This window comes from Vespa crabro, chromosome 8 (genome assembly GCF_910589235.1).
Source record: "Vespa crabro chromosome 8, iyVesCrab1.2, whole genome shotgun sequence".
Taxonomy (NCBI): domain Eukaryota; kingdom Metazoa; phylum Arthropoda; class Insecta; order Hymenoptera; family Vespidae; genus Vespa; species Vespa crabro.
Window position 1 is genome coordinate 6,976,008 of NC_060962.1, and position 14,316 is coordinate 6,990,323.

Sequence of the window (14,316 nt, forward strand, 5' to 3'; positions counted from 1 at the left end):
CAAATCGTCAAAGTTAATCGAAGGACCGTTTATGTTTATATTGCACAAGGTCAACAATCTCCAGATTAAAATTTAGAAGTACTGGTACTTTATATTAAAATTATTTTAAGTCGAACGAGTGTTTCCGGCTTTTTAATGTTTAAACGAATGTACTATTATTTAAATATTATTTAGGTGTACTGTGTGTAGACTATTTATTGTTTAAATAATTATAAAATACCCGAAAATATTAATTAATAAGTTATCGCGATTAGAAATAAACTATCGATGTGCACCGGTCGGAGTCCGAAGGAAAACTAACTCGCGAGTCGTCAAAGTTAATAGAAAGACAGTTTGTGTTTATATTGCACAAGGCCAACAATCTCCAGATTAAAATTTAGAAGTATTGGTACTTTATATTAAAATTATTTTAAGTCGAACGAGCGTTTCCGGCTTTTTAATGTTTAAACGATGTACTATTATTTAAATATTATTTAGGTGTACTGTGTGTAGACTATTTATTGTTTAAATAATTATAAAATACCCGAAAATATTAATTAATAAGTTATCGCGATTAGAAATAAACTATCGATGTGCACCGGTCGGAGTCCGAAGGAAAACTAACTCGCGAGTCGTCAAAGTTAATAGAAAGACAGTTTGTGTTTATATTGCACAAGGCCAACAATCTCCAGATTAAAATTTAGAAGTACTGGTACTTTATATTAAAATTATTTTAAGTCGAACGAGCGTTTCCGGCTTTTTAATGTTTAAACGAATGTACTATTATTTAAATATTATTTAGGTGTACTGTGTGTACACTATTTGTTGTTTAAATAATTATAAAATACCCGAAAATATTAATTTAAAAATTTTCGCGATTAGAAGTAAAGTATCGATGTGCACTGGTCGGAGTGCGAAAGAAAACTAACTCACAAATCGTCAAAGTTAATCGAAGGACCGTTTATGTTTATATTGCACAAGGCCAACAATCCCGACAGTTAAAATTTTGAAGTATTAGTATTTTATAATAAAATTATTTTGTTTCTCGCGCGTTTCTGTCTTTTTAATATTTAAATGAATCTACTATTGCTTAAATATTAATTTATGTTACTACGTGTACGTTAAAGATCGTTTAATTAATTTAGATATTATCGAAAATGTTAATTTATAAATTTTCACGATTAGAAGTAGAGTATCGATGTGCCACGGTTGGAGTCCGAAGGAAAACTAACTCGCGAGTCGTCAAAGTTAATAGTAAGACAGTTTATGTTTATATTAGACAAGGCCAACAATCCCGAGATTAAAATTTAGAAATACTTGTAATTAATATTAAAATTATTTTAAGTCCAACGATCGTTTCCGTCTTTTTAATGTTTAACGAATGTATTATTGTTTAAATATTTTTTTATGTGCTCCCGGTACAGTATTTATTGTTTAAATAATTATAAAGTATCCGAAAGTATTAATTTATAAGTTTTCGCGATTAGAAATATACTATCGATGTGCCACGGTCGGAGTGCGAAAGAAAACTAACTCACGAATCGTCAAAGTTAATCGAAGGACTGTTTATGTTTATATTGCACAAGGCCAACAATCCCGAGATTAAAATTTAGAAGTATTAGTATTTCATAATAAAATTATTTTGTTCCTCGCGCGTTTCTGTCTTTTTAATGTTTAAATGAATCTACTATTGTTTAAATATTAATTTATGTTACTACGTGTACGTTAAAGATCGTTTAATTAATTTAGATATTATCGAAAATATTAATTTATAAGTTTTCGCGATTAGAAGTAGAGTATCGATGTGCCACGGTCGGAGTGCGAAAGAAATCTAACTCGCGATTCGTCAAAGTTAATCGTTTATATTTATATTATGCAAAGCCGATTAGCTCGATATGAATGTTTCAAAGTATCGAAATTTTTAATTGATATTATTTTAAGTTTTTCACGCTTTTCTGTCGTTTTAATGTTTAAACTATCGTTCTATTGTTTAAATATCCGTTTAATTTACTCCGTCTAATTATATATTGTTTAAATAATTATAAAATTATCAAAACTATAGATAATTTAACATCTTACGTATAGAATATAAGAATTGCAATGTTTACAGATTGAAGTTCAAACAGAAACTGATTCAAAAACCTTCAAAGTTAGTAGAGCGTTCGTTCTTGTTGATATTATAAGCATAAAACGATGTAAAATGTTTATAAATTATTATTTATTCTTGAAATATTAACTATTTAGTATTAACTATTCTCGAAAAAAGTATACCGAATAATAGATTTTTAAGGATGATTTTAATAACTTTACATAGAATATTATTCATCCAATAACAAACCAATTTTTTGATAGTTTATATATAATTTTTATTTATTGTATAGAAAAATACAAACTTAGTATTGTATGATATCACGTAAAAATATTTTAACGTTAATAATTATCATAAGCATATTCATATAATAATTTGACAAGAAATTGAAAATTACTGGATGCTGCAAGAGTTCCTAGTTCAGGTTCCATTAGAAGTGCATCAATTGATGGTAGAAACTCTTTAACTTTACCACCTGCGTAAAAAATGGAACTGTAAATATATGAAATTAAAGTCATGCATAATTTTACGTATAACATACCCATCATATATGCAAGCTCCATTAATTTAAAAAATATGGTTCCTTGTGCTTGTTGCTTAGGATTTTTTTCAACTGACTCCCATGAATCCCTTCGAGCTGCACGTGCCCAAATTCGTAATTTTAACGAAGTCTTTTCCTCTTCTTGCTTAACATAATCTAATAAATCTAAAGCTTTTTTGAAATCATATTCACTTGCTATAACATTATCTTCAGATGTATAAAGCTAGATAAACAAAATTAGTATAGTTAATATCATGATATTTATCACGTATAAAATATTATTGTAATTAATTAATATTAATACCGTGATTAATTCTACTGGTGTAAATACTTTCAATTTTTCAATATCATAACCATATGTAGTAAGTACTCCAGTTGGTAAATCTTCTTGATGAGCTATCAGAGCTAGTTCATTGTCAATACTTTTTATACAATCTTTTATTTCATATTCAGGTTCATCGGATGCAAGAAGTGCCAATTTTGCCAATGACAACATAGACTATTTACAAAATTATATGAAATTATTTTTTGGAATATCATCTTTATAAGAATAACAAACACATACTTTTTTACGTGTTACTAATTCAGTTTCTTGTACTGCTAACGAGTGAAGTGTATTAGCTGCAAATCTTAATTCATCCGTCAACACTGCTTGCACCCATGATAAAGTGGGATGTTCAGATAATTTTTCTGTCAATTCGATCGAACCACCACGTCTACATCTCTCTACTAATTGCCCTTGTCGCCCATCTTTCACGTACCTTTATATGTTCAATAATTATATATCTTAAATATTAAGTATAAGATTATTATAACAAAATAAATATATTCAAATATATATTTACCATGAAAATAAAAAACCTGCAAAATCTTGTGACGCAAATTTATCTATGTAACTATCAAGTCTATTTTTATTATTTGTTAATTCGCAAATTTGTACAAGAGATACAAAATCACAATATTTTTCAGCAAGCATGGCAGCATTTTCATATTGTTCTTCCTTTACTATAAGAAAATATTAATAATTAATTATATATATTGTATCGATATAAAAATTATAAAAATAACATTTATACAACAATACTCACTAAGGGGTTGAATCAAATTCATTCTATCTGTCTCATATTGTTTTAAAAGTATTTCAAATTTTTCAGTACCGCGAATACTTTCTAAATGACATTTTCTTCCATCTAATATAAGATCTATAAGACTGACTAGTTGTTCATATAATTCATTTCTAATTGTTGTATCATTCGTTCCAGTAACACCATGTTTTAAAGTCATATTATGCTGCATATGTTGAAAATTAAAAATTCATTAAAACAGTATATATATATATATATATATATATATATATATATATATATATATATGAAAAAATTTTTATTAAAAAATAACTTTGATTAAGAAGATTTATTCAATATTAAAATATAAAATAAAATACACAAACCATTGTAGTAAGACAATTTCTAAGACCATGTTTACCAGGAGCTGCAGTCCAAGGAAGATATTCTGTTATACCATTTGAACATCTTGTTGGTACAAAACGCTCAGCATTATACTGTCGATATTTTACTACTTCGTGTAACACACCCTTGTTATAAAAATATGAAATTATGAAAAAATTTGTATAAAATGACGTTAAAATCTTATATATGTACTTACCAATAATATAGAATTTACTTGCATTATATATTGTGCAACTTGATGCGTTGGTCTTTCTGATAGTGTAACTTCAGTTGCATTGCTTACTAAAGTAGGCAAGAATAAATGTACGGCACTTACTTCACGATAAAATATATCACGTGAAGTTAATTCTTCAGAAACATATGTTTCAGGATTCAATGTTTGTTCAATAATAGAATCAATAAGCTCTGGATTCCTTAAAAAATAATAAATGTTAACATAAGTCAAATATAATTTTACTTTTGATAAAAATTTCATATAAAAGTATACCTATTTTGAAGATTATATATAGTCATAGCAGCAACTATTTTTTCGGCATATTCGCTAAGAACATGCGATGTAGACATGATTATTCCTCTATATGTTACCGCACAAAACTTCATAAAGACATAAATGTTATAATGATAATAATAAATATATTTTTTGAAATAATCAAATTATAATTTAATACTTACTCTATCCCATAAATTATGTTCTTTTAAAAATGATACAAATAGATCTAATGCTTTTTGTTTTCCTTCTAATTGATGCGGTATTTGAATAGCGGTAACAGCATTAATTGTCATAGCTAAACAAAAAGAAACATTCATAAAGTTTAATGATTTTATAAAAAAAATAACTAGATAGATAAAAAATATAATTATAATTACATAAATCTCTATGGTTTGTCCAACGTGGATCATTTGCTGGATAATCATCAATTAAATCTTTTGCAACTTTCAAAGCTAGTGTATCAAGAATTGCATCAATATCCATCACAGGTTCTTCTTGCAGAGGAAATAATTGCGTTAAAATTTCTTCACATTGTAACTATAAAATGAAATATTCTACATTCATCATTATTATTAATAATATATTTCATTTTTTCACAATATTATGTTCTTTGTACCTTATTTTGACGTAAACTAAGTAAAAACGCAGCTCTTAATTGTGTGGCACCATCAGAACTATAAAACATATCTTGCAATTCATCATTACTTGTAAGTAGAGAAAAATTATGTGCTGTTTGATCATTTTTATAATTATAATCTAGGGAAGTATTGATATCTGTGTAGTTCCTATAAATAATAAATAAAAATTATTATTCAACATAAATAATTATTAAATTATTAATATTATTAAATAAAAAACAAACGTATTAAAGTCTTGTGATGAAAAATCTGTTGGTATAATAGAAACAAGTCCAACATTTTTTGTAAATAGTACTGGTGTTCCAGAACATAAAGCTCCTCCCAATATACTGTCTTCTTTACCTCTAATTAATTCTATTTTATCTTGTTCGTGTTCAGAAGCACCTAAAAAAATAAATGTACTTAATTCTTTGAACCACTCTATATAACATATAATAGTATTGTAAAGAACACTTACAATTCACTACAATAACATTAAATTGATCATATATAATAGCTTCCCAGCCACACAGTATGAAACGATGAGAAAGTAAAATTGTTTCTATGTCAACATGATAAAAGAGAATATAATCAAATTTCACAGGAATAAACCATTTGAAATTATTTGCCATAGATGTGCCAGACAAAGGTATTAATCCTACAAAAACATATTGTAAAATATAATATGAAAAGTTAAAAGTGAATTATAAAATTATAAAAAGTAATTGGGATAAAATTGGACAATATAAATTTATTACCAAGAGCAAAATAAATTTGCATAGAAATATCAGCACAGTGGGCTGCCATTAGAAGCACTATTCCTTCTTCACAAAATTGCATATCAATTAACCAAGTATCCATACTTTGTGGATTACATGCACTTGATTCCTATAAATTAAAAAGTATTAATATATTTGTAAATAATGATTATAATTAATAACTTTTTGTGAAAAATTCTTTAATTCTAACCCAAACTTTTCTTTGAAATGCTTGTGAGACCATATGACTAATATCTTCATCAAATTCCATTTTTTCTTGTTCATTATGCGGAAATGACCAATATTGTAATGATAATCCAGCAAGAATCAAAACCTTTGATCCTTTTTCTCCAAGTCCTGAACATATAACTTTCACTAATTTCTAAAAAATTCATTTATATATATTTATGTAGCAATATCAATTCATAACCTTATCTATATCTGTGATAAAAATTTATAAAATACCGTTTCTGCAACTGGCGATTGCGGTATAGCTCCAAAAATAAGAGATGTCATTCTACGTCCAATACCACCCAACCATCCTTGACTTGTTCTAAGGACACGGCAAACAATACTATTTTTTCCACCAACAAATTGTGGTTGTAAAAGTGCTACTGTACATGTGGTTGTAGCTAAAATACAACCATGGCCTGGGATATATGTTAGACAATTAACTTCTTGTCCAGCAAGTTCAGCACTTGTTTCTACGGATGATCCTTCATGAGCTATACTGGTCCAAAATCTTACAATACCTTCTGGTGAAACTGCCATACAACTTGGAACCTAATATAATATATTATTATCTCTATTTATCTTTTTATAAAAAAAAAATTTACATTATTATAATTGACTGTATAATTGAATTATAATAATTCTATTATATAATTATCATAAATATTTCTATCAATATATAATTTAAAGAACCTGTTGTCCTTGAGGTAGCCAGACGGCTATACATTCAGCTTTATGAGCAAGATCACTTTGAGGTAATTGTAATTCACGACACTGACTTTTAAATATTCTTCTTTGTTTAGGATCATGTATTGTAGTTTTACATTGCCATACTAAAATTCTACGTCCACATATGAGCCAAGCCCATCCATCTGCTGATACACTAACACTAACGGCTGTATTTTTATCAACAAATGTTAAAGCTTCTGTGACAAGAACAGGTAAAGACGAACCAAAACTTTCGACAACATGACCTGGAGTTCTACAAATAACTTGTACAGACTGATTTGATCTCCCAGACATACTCAATCCTCTGAAAAGGTAATATTGTATAAGACATAGAAAATGATAACGTTTCAATTGACAATTACATAAAATTGTACTTACGAACTATTTTTCTTCAAGGATTGAACTATTGACATTCTTTTTCTTGGAGAATTAACATTTCTTCCCAAAGAATTTCCAAGACTCGTTCGTTCCATTTTTATATTTATATAATAGTTGACATTCAAATATTAAATTTATGATAAAATGTGCTTATTTATCTTATATACTAAAATAAATCATTAGGTTAGTATTGTTCGCGCTATAAACCGGCTACACATGTGTTTGGCATAAACCATGTGTATATATATATATATATATATATATATATATAATTATCAACTGCATAACATGTGTAGAAGAGACTATATATTTATTTCTATGGACAAGCAATCAAATATTTACATTCGTGAGAATATTTTAATTGAGAAATTTCATAAACTTAATTTTCAATAAATTAATAACAATTTAAATAAACAATATATAAGAGGTACTTATTTTTTAACATACCATCTTATTTTTTGATACAAAAATATTTTTAAAGTAGATGGAAAATCTACTTACGAAGTAGTATTCTATGGATATATTCTCGATATAACTGTTCATCACTCCTGGTTTCATAATGATTTACAGCAACGATTAGAACAGACGTAATTCTTGATCGATTTTGATAAACAAGATCTCATTTTAAAGACAAAGGTTTATTCTAAGACTTCGTTTTATGAATTTTTGAAAAAGTTTTATTTTCTTTGAAAAAAATTGTATTAAAAAATAGTATTCTTTCGAGAATATTTTATTCACAAATATAAAACTTTTTTAAAAATTCAAAGAAAACATTTTCTTAGATTAAACTTTTGTCTTTAAATTGAAACCTTGTTCATCGAAATAGATCAAGAATTACGCCTTTTTTCATTGTTGGCGTAAATCCAATTTTTTGACATTTTTCGGAAAGAAAAACTTTTGTACAGTGGCGCCCCCTCGAAATCTACGGCAAAAGAGAAGAAGCTCGTACTCCCACTACTGATTTTTATTTGCACGCTTGAAGGATGCATGTCGTTTCCATGATTAAATGATGGCCTACTTGAAATACAAGAAATCAATTGTTACGTCGCGTGAAAGGGATATAACCGACACAAGCTTATAAACCGATACGATAGACACATGATGAAAATAGCGTTCCCCACTTGTGCATGTAGTTCATATTTTGTCCTACCTGTCGCTGAAGTCACATACGCTTTGAGCGAAGGATGATGAACAGTCTTATATATAGATAGAATATTTATCTGATGCTTTTGATGGAAAATTGTTGGTAGATTGCATGTGGAAAGCACATGGTTAACTCCGTTATTTGTGAAACGCTATTATCAGCTGGTACTGCTTAGTTCACCGGCAAAAATTGAAATTAGAATAATTATTGATACAAAGATGGTTGATACAAAGATAGAATCAAATAACAGCGAAAATGTGCCTGAAAAAACAGCTAGGCAATTGCAAAAGGAAGCTAAGAAAATGGCAAAACTGGAAAAGTTTAAACAGAAACAAGAGAAAAAAGAAACTGACAAGCCGGTTAAAGTGAAAGAAACAACTGAGGTGAGAACATTGTTCATTCCATATTGATTATTTTTTGAATTTCAAACTATAGTTTTTGTTTCCATATGGTATTTATAATTTATATGGTATCTTCAATAGTTCCGTTCTAATAAATATATCCTATATATTCATTTTTATACTTATATTGACTTAATATTGACTTAAACCAAATGAAATAATATAAATATCATAAATATAAATCCGCCAAGATAATTCAATAAGATTGTAAGATTTCATCATCATCTTGTATCGTTATAATTCTTTAAATTGATTATGTAAGTCGAAATTATTATTAATCATTTATTAATGATATTTAGAAAATTGATAAGAAAAAGGATAGTAAGGATACTGCCTTATATACTGCAGACACACCACTGGGAGAAAAGAAAGATGTTACTGGTGCAATGCCTGATACATATAGTCCACAATATGTAGAGGCTGCTTGGTATGCCTGGTGGGAAAAACAAGGATTTTTTAAGCCTGAATATGGGGTATAAATATTAAACATTATTTTATTAATTTATATATTATGCTCTTGCTATTTTAATTATTAATTATTATAGAGAAAAAATATATTGGAGACAAATCCTAAAGGAAAGTTTGTAATGGTAATACCACCACCAAATGTAACTGGTTTTCTTCATCTTGGTCATGCCTTAACTAATGCTGTTGAAGATGCTATTACAAGATGGTAAATTTTTCTTATTATGTTTATAATAAAAACAAATATTTCATTTAAATTTAATGTATGATTTAGGAATCGTATGAAAGGACGTACTACTCTTTGGAATCCAGGTTGTGATCATGCTGGTATTGCAACTCAAGTTGTTGTAGAAAAGAAACTTTGGAGAGAAGAGCAAAAAACTCGACATGATATTGGCAGAGAGAAATTTATTGAAAAAGTATGGCAATGGAAATACGAGTAAGTTTAATGAGTCACTCTTATATGTATTAATTATAATTCATAATTAACATTTCTTCGAATTATTATTTTATTATATTAAAAACTTATATTTTAGAAAAGGAGATAGAATTTATACACAATTACGAAAATTAGGTGGTTCTTTTGATTGGGATCGTGCTTCTTTTACTATGGATTCAAAATTATGTCGTGCTGTGACTGAAGCGTTTATAAGACTTCATGATGATGGGACAATTTACAGGAATAGTCGTCTTGTCAATTGGTCGTGTAGTTTGAAAAGTGCAATATCAGATATTGAAGTGAGTTTTTACAAGAATTATATTTATATATTTCAAATATATAAATAATGTTTTGCAGGTTGATAAAATGGAATTGCCTGGTCGCACTTTGTTATCTATTCCCGGTTACAAGGAAAAAATTGAATTTGGTGTATTAGTATTCTTTGCATATGAAATTGAAAACTCTACAGATAAAATAATTATAGCAACAACTCGTATTGAAACAATGTTAGGAGATAGTGCAATTGCGGTACATCCAAAGGATGTACGATATATTCAATATATTGGAAAATATGTACAGCATCCTTTCTGTGATAGAAGAATACCTATCATTGCAGATGAATTTGTTGAAATGGAGTTTGGTACTGGTAAATATCAGTTAATTTTTGTAAAAATATTTTCAACGTGCCACAAATATTTTTACTAAAATTAATTAAATTTAGGAGCTGTAAAGATTACACCAGCTCATGATCCAAATGACTATGAAATTGGAAAAAAGCACAATCTTCCATTTATTACTATCTTTGATGACAATGGAAATATTATCGGTGATTATGGGAAATTCACGGTATTTCGCATATATATTTTTATACATATTTAATATTATACATAAAAGGAAATCTTTTTAAAATAAATATATTTTGAAATTGTAGGGAATGAAAAGATTTGAAGCTAGGAAGGCAATTTTAAAAAGTTTAAAAGAAAAGAATTTGTTTATTGAAATTAAAGATAATCCAATGGTAGTGCCAATATGTAGTCGATCCAAAGATGTAGTTGAACCTCTCATAAAGCCACAGTGGTAAATTGAATATATAATAAATATTCTATGTTAAGATAATATCTGATATTGAAATTGATTTTTCTATAGGTATATTAAATGTGATGAAATGGCCAAAACAGCTATGAAAGCAGTAGAAGATGGTGATTTAAAGATTATTCCAGAACAATATAAAAAAACATGGTATCGCTGGATGGATGGTATCAGAGATTGGTGTATTTCTCGACAATTGTGGTGGGGCCATCGTATTCCTGCTTATCTTATTAAAAATATAAATAACACTGTAAATAAAGGAAAGGTAATATCTTGCAAAAGTTGAAATACAAAAAATTTCGTAACATATTTCAATGCATAATACATTTTATTAGACAGATGATACATATTGGGTTAGTGCTCATTCTGAAAGCGAGGCTAAAGAAAAAGCAGCTAAAAAATATGGTCTTGATATTAATGACATTATTCTTGAACAAGATCCTGATGTTCTAGATACTTGGTTTTCTTCTGGTCTATTTCCATTTTCTATATTTGGATGGCCTGATAATGTAAGTAAATTACAATGTACCACAATATATTTATTAGAAATAAAAGAAAATTAGATATATATTTAAATCTTATAATTTTAAACAGACAGAAGATCTGAAAGCTTTTTATCCAGGTACATTATTGGAAACGGGACATGATATATTATTCTTTTGGGTTGCAAGAATGGTATTTCTAGGGCAAAAATTGTTAGGGCAGCTACCCTTCAAGTATGTATTATATATATTTATATATTATTCATAAATATTTATAAATATATTTCAACAGGGAGGTATATTTACATGCTATGGTAAGAGATGCTCATGGAAGAAAAATGAGTAAATCTCTAGGTAATGTAATTGATCCAATGGATGTGATCAAGGGAATATCTTTGGAGGTATTATAGAACATAATATGACAATAAAATGATATTTAATGATATGTTTATTGAGAAAAGATTTTGTTTTTAGGACCTTCACAAACAACTCTTAGATTCAAATTTAGATCCAAATGAACTTAAACGAGCCATCGAAGGACAGAAACGAGATTATCCGCAAGGCATACCTGAATGTGGAACCGATGCTTTACGATTTGCTCTTTGTGCTTATACTACGCAAGGTCGTGATATCAATCTAGATATTCTTCGCGTCCAAGGTTACAGATTCTTCTGCAATAAAATTTGGAATGCTACCAAATTTGCATTGATGTACTTAGGTTCTGAATTAAATTATGACGAATCTCAATCGGTAAGATTTGACGAATAGATTGTTTTCAGAATTAATTCATTAATGTATAATGTAATTCATTTAGAATGGAATTGGTATAATTGGTGATTACAAGTGGTACCAATCAACTTTAAATGAAACGTGCATACAAGATGCATTAAATAATTATTTAGAAGATTATCCTTATCTTGATGGATATACACCATCTCAAGGTGATGTTAAAATTTATAACATTTTGAATTCTCTGGATGTTCAGTTTTCAAATTATCCTCATTTATATCGTTGGTATAATCATATGGAAACCTTCAATGAACATGAAAAAGCTGTTTTTCGTACAGAACAAAATGCAATGTTACCACAATGTACATGTAAAGATCATAAGAACACCAATAATTCTCAAGTAAATATTTATATTTTATTAATTTTTTAATATCATAAAGTTATGTGACTAATTATACATTTCTTGTATATAATTTTGTACAATTAATAAATTATTTCTAAAAAAAAAAAATGTTTACAGTTAACAGGTAAAGAAACAAATGTAGATTTATGGATGCTCTCAAGAGTAAGTTATACTGTTAATACCTGCGATGAAGCTATGGCACAATATGATTTTACAACAGCAACAACTGCATGTTATAATATGTGGTTGTATGATCTGTGTGATGTTTACTTGGTAAATATATTTTATAATTATTATGAATTATTTGAAAGAAATATTTCATTTTTGTATGATTATAAAGTAACAAATATTTATAGGAATATCTCAAGCCAATATTCCAAAGTAATAATAATGAAGCTAAATTGCAAGCAAGAAAAGTGTTATTCAAAACTCTTGATGTTGGATTAAGATTATTACATCCTTTTATGCCATTTATAACTGAAGAACTTTATCAGCGTTTGCCTCGTAAAAAACAAACTTATCCAAGCATATGCATTAGTCCTTATCCTGAAATTATAGAGGTAATTATAGTGAAACTATATTATATTTTATATTATGTAAAACTTTTGTCAATATTTAAAAATATCTAATATTTCCTAACATTTATTCATTAGTGTCCGTGGAGAAATCACGAAATAGAAAAAGACATTGATTTTGCACAAAAAGTAATAAAAAATATTAGATCTGCAAGGGCGACTTATAATCTACCAAATAAACTAAAAACCGAGGGATACATCAAGTGTGACGATCATACATTGATAAATAGGATTGTAAAATATCAGAACTTAATAGAAACTTTGGCTTATTCCACAATTAGCTTAGAAAAACCTCCTTTGGGATGTGCTATTGTTACAATAACTGATAAACTTCAAGTACACCTATTGCTAAAGGTACTTACAAAATAATGTTATGTATATCTTTATGACTGTATACAAAATTCGCAATAATTTTTCTTTCTAGGGTTTAATTGATCCAAAAAAAGAATTAGAAAAACTTAAAAAGAAAGAAGTACAATTAACAGAAATTATACAAAATATTAAACAAGCTATGTCTATTACTGACTATTATACTAAAGTACCTCTTGATGTACAAAAGAGTAATGAAGAAAAAATGACTAATAGTGAAGGAGAATTACAGAGAATAGTTGATGCTATAACAGCTGTTTTAACTATCTAATATTTATATACGATTTTATAGCCTTTAGAATTTACCTATGTATTATTTATTTATTTAAGCATTTAATTTTATAATGAAATACATCCTAGATAAATGAGTTACTATTGATACGAACAAGTTTTATGTTTATACGTTTGTAAACGATAGTAAGAGCACGCTTTTATGCACGTGATCTTTAGCGGGTATTGAAGAGCTATATATTTTCATGTAGGCCATAAATATATATAGAGGATAAAAATAAAATGTTTTCTTAAACGTAACGCAATTTGCGTTTTGAAAAGTATTAAACTAAGTAGCACATTTAATGTGATATTTATAGCATATTTATTGCTTTACAGAAAACACGTGTATAAAAATGGGCCAAAGTTATCTTCCAAAAATAAATGAATAAAACAGAATAGCTAAAATATATGTTAAATTCCTTTTTGTATAAATTTTACAAAACAGATAATAAAACATTGATGCTGAATAAGGAAAATTTTTAGTTTGATGTGTTACATCAAATATCTCAACTAGAATTAAATAAATTATTAAAAGTAATCTTTTTTTTTTCTTTTTTTTTCTTTTTTCTTTCTTTTTTTTTTTTTTTTTACTTTTTTTTATATTTTTTTTATTCGTAAAACATTACCAATAATAATGTATAACAATTATTAAAATTGTTATAATGA

At 27.5% G+C, this 14,316-nt stretch overlaps 2 protein-coding genes across 2 annotated transcripts; one reads left to right on the forward strand and one right to left on the reverse strand.

The window, feature by feature from the left end:
• Nucleotides 1–2,320: 2,320 nt before the first annotated feature.
• LOC124426380 (nuclear pore complex protein Nup133) lies at nt 2,321–8,425 on the reverse strand. Its single transcript, XM_046968019.1, has 21 exons — nt 8,300–8,425; nt 7,783–8,203; nt 7,282–7,447; nt 6,868–7,207; nt 6,409–6,726; nt 6,155–6,325; nt 5,944–6,073; nt 5,664–5,843; nt 5,431–5,590; nt 5,185–5,353; nt 4,946–5,105; nt 4,751–4,863; nt 4,566–4,672; nt 4,275–4,491; nt 4,060–4,203; nt 3,698–3,899; nt 3,455–3,614; nt 3,175–3,370; nt 2,914–3,108; nt 2,610–2,832; nt 2,321–2,543 (listed from the first exon to the last, which is right to left on the reverse strand). The coding sequence occupies exons 3-21, from the start codon at nt 7,374–7,376 to the stop codon at nt 2,410–2,412; spliced, it is 3,414 nt and encodes a 1,137-aa protein (XP_046823975.1). The 5' UTR covers nt 7,377–7,447; nt 7,783–8,203; nt 8,300–8,425; the 3' UTR covers nt 2,321–2,409.
• Nucleotides 8,426–8,469: 44 nt separating this feature from the next.
• Nucleotides 8,470–14,126, forward strand: LOC124426379 (valine--tRNA ligase). The gene is made up of 18 exons (XM_046968018.1): nt 8,470–8,808; nt 9,126–9,299; nt 9,372–9,499; nt 9,566–9,730; nt 9,828–10,029; nt 10,088–10,376; nt 10,452–10,576; nt 10,662–10,807; nt 10,877–11,084; nt 11,155–11,328; nt 11,414–11,535; nt 11,594–11,702; nt 11,776–12,051; nt 12,116–12,430; nt 12,551–12,706; nt 12,790–12,993; nt 13,087–13,362; nt 13,433–14,126. The coding sequence occupies exons 1-18, from the start codon at nt 8,644–8,646 to the stop codon at nt 13,646–13,648; spliced, it is 3,450 nt and encodes a 1,149-aa protein (XP_046823974.1). The 5' UTR covers nt 8,470–8,643; the 3' UTR covers nt 13,649–14,126.
• The last annotated feature ends 190 nt before the right edge of the window (nt 14,127–14,316 follow it).

Coding starts and splice junctions, on each gene's coding strand:
- LOC124426380 (XM_046968019.1), bottom strand. CDS start 7,376: ATGGAACGAACGAGTCTTGGAAATTCTTTGGGAAGAAATGTTAATTCT. Junction 4,492..4,565: donor ATATATAATCTTCAAAATAG/GTATACTTTTAT, acceptor TTATTTTTTAAG/GAATCCAGAGCTTATTGATT. Junction 3,900..4,059: donor GAAATTGTCTTACTACAATG/GTTTGTGTATTT, acceptor CAACATATGCAG/CATAATATGACTTTAAAACA.
- LOC124426379 (XM_046968018.1), top strand. CDS start 8,644: ATGGTTGATACAAAGATAGAATCAAATAACAGCGAAAATGTGCCTGAA. Junction 8,809..9,125: donor AAGTGAAAGAAACAACTGAG/GTGAGAACATTG, acceptor AATGATATTTAG/AAAATTGATAAGAAAAAGGA. Junction 12,707..12,789: donor ATCTGTGTGATGTTTACTTG/GTAAATATATTT, acceptor AAATATTTATAG/GAATATCTCAAGCCAATATT.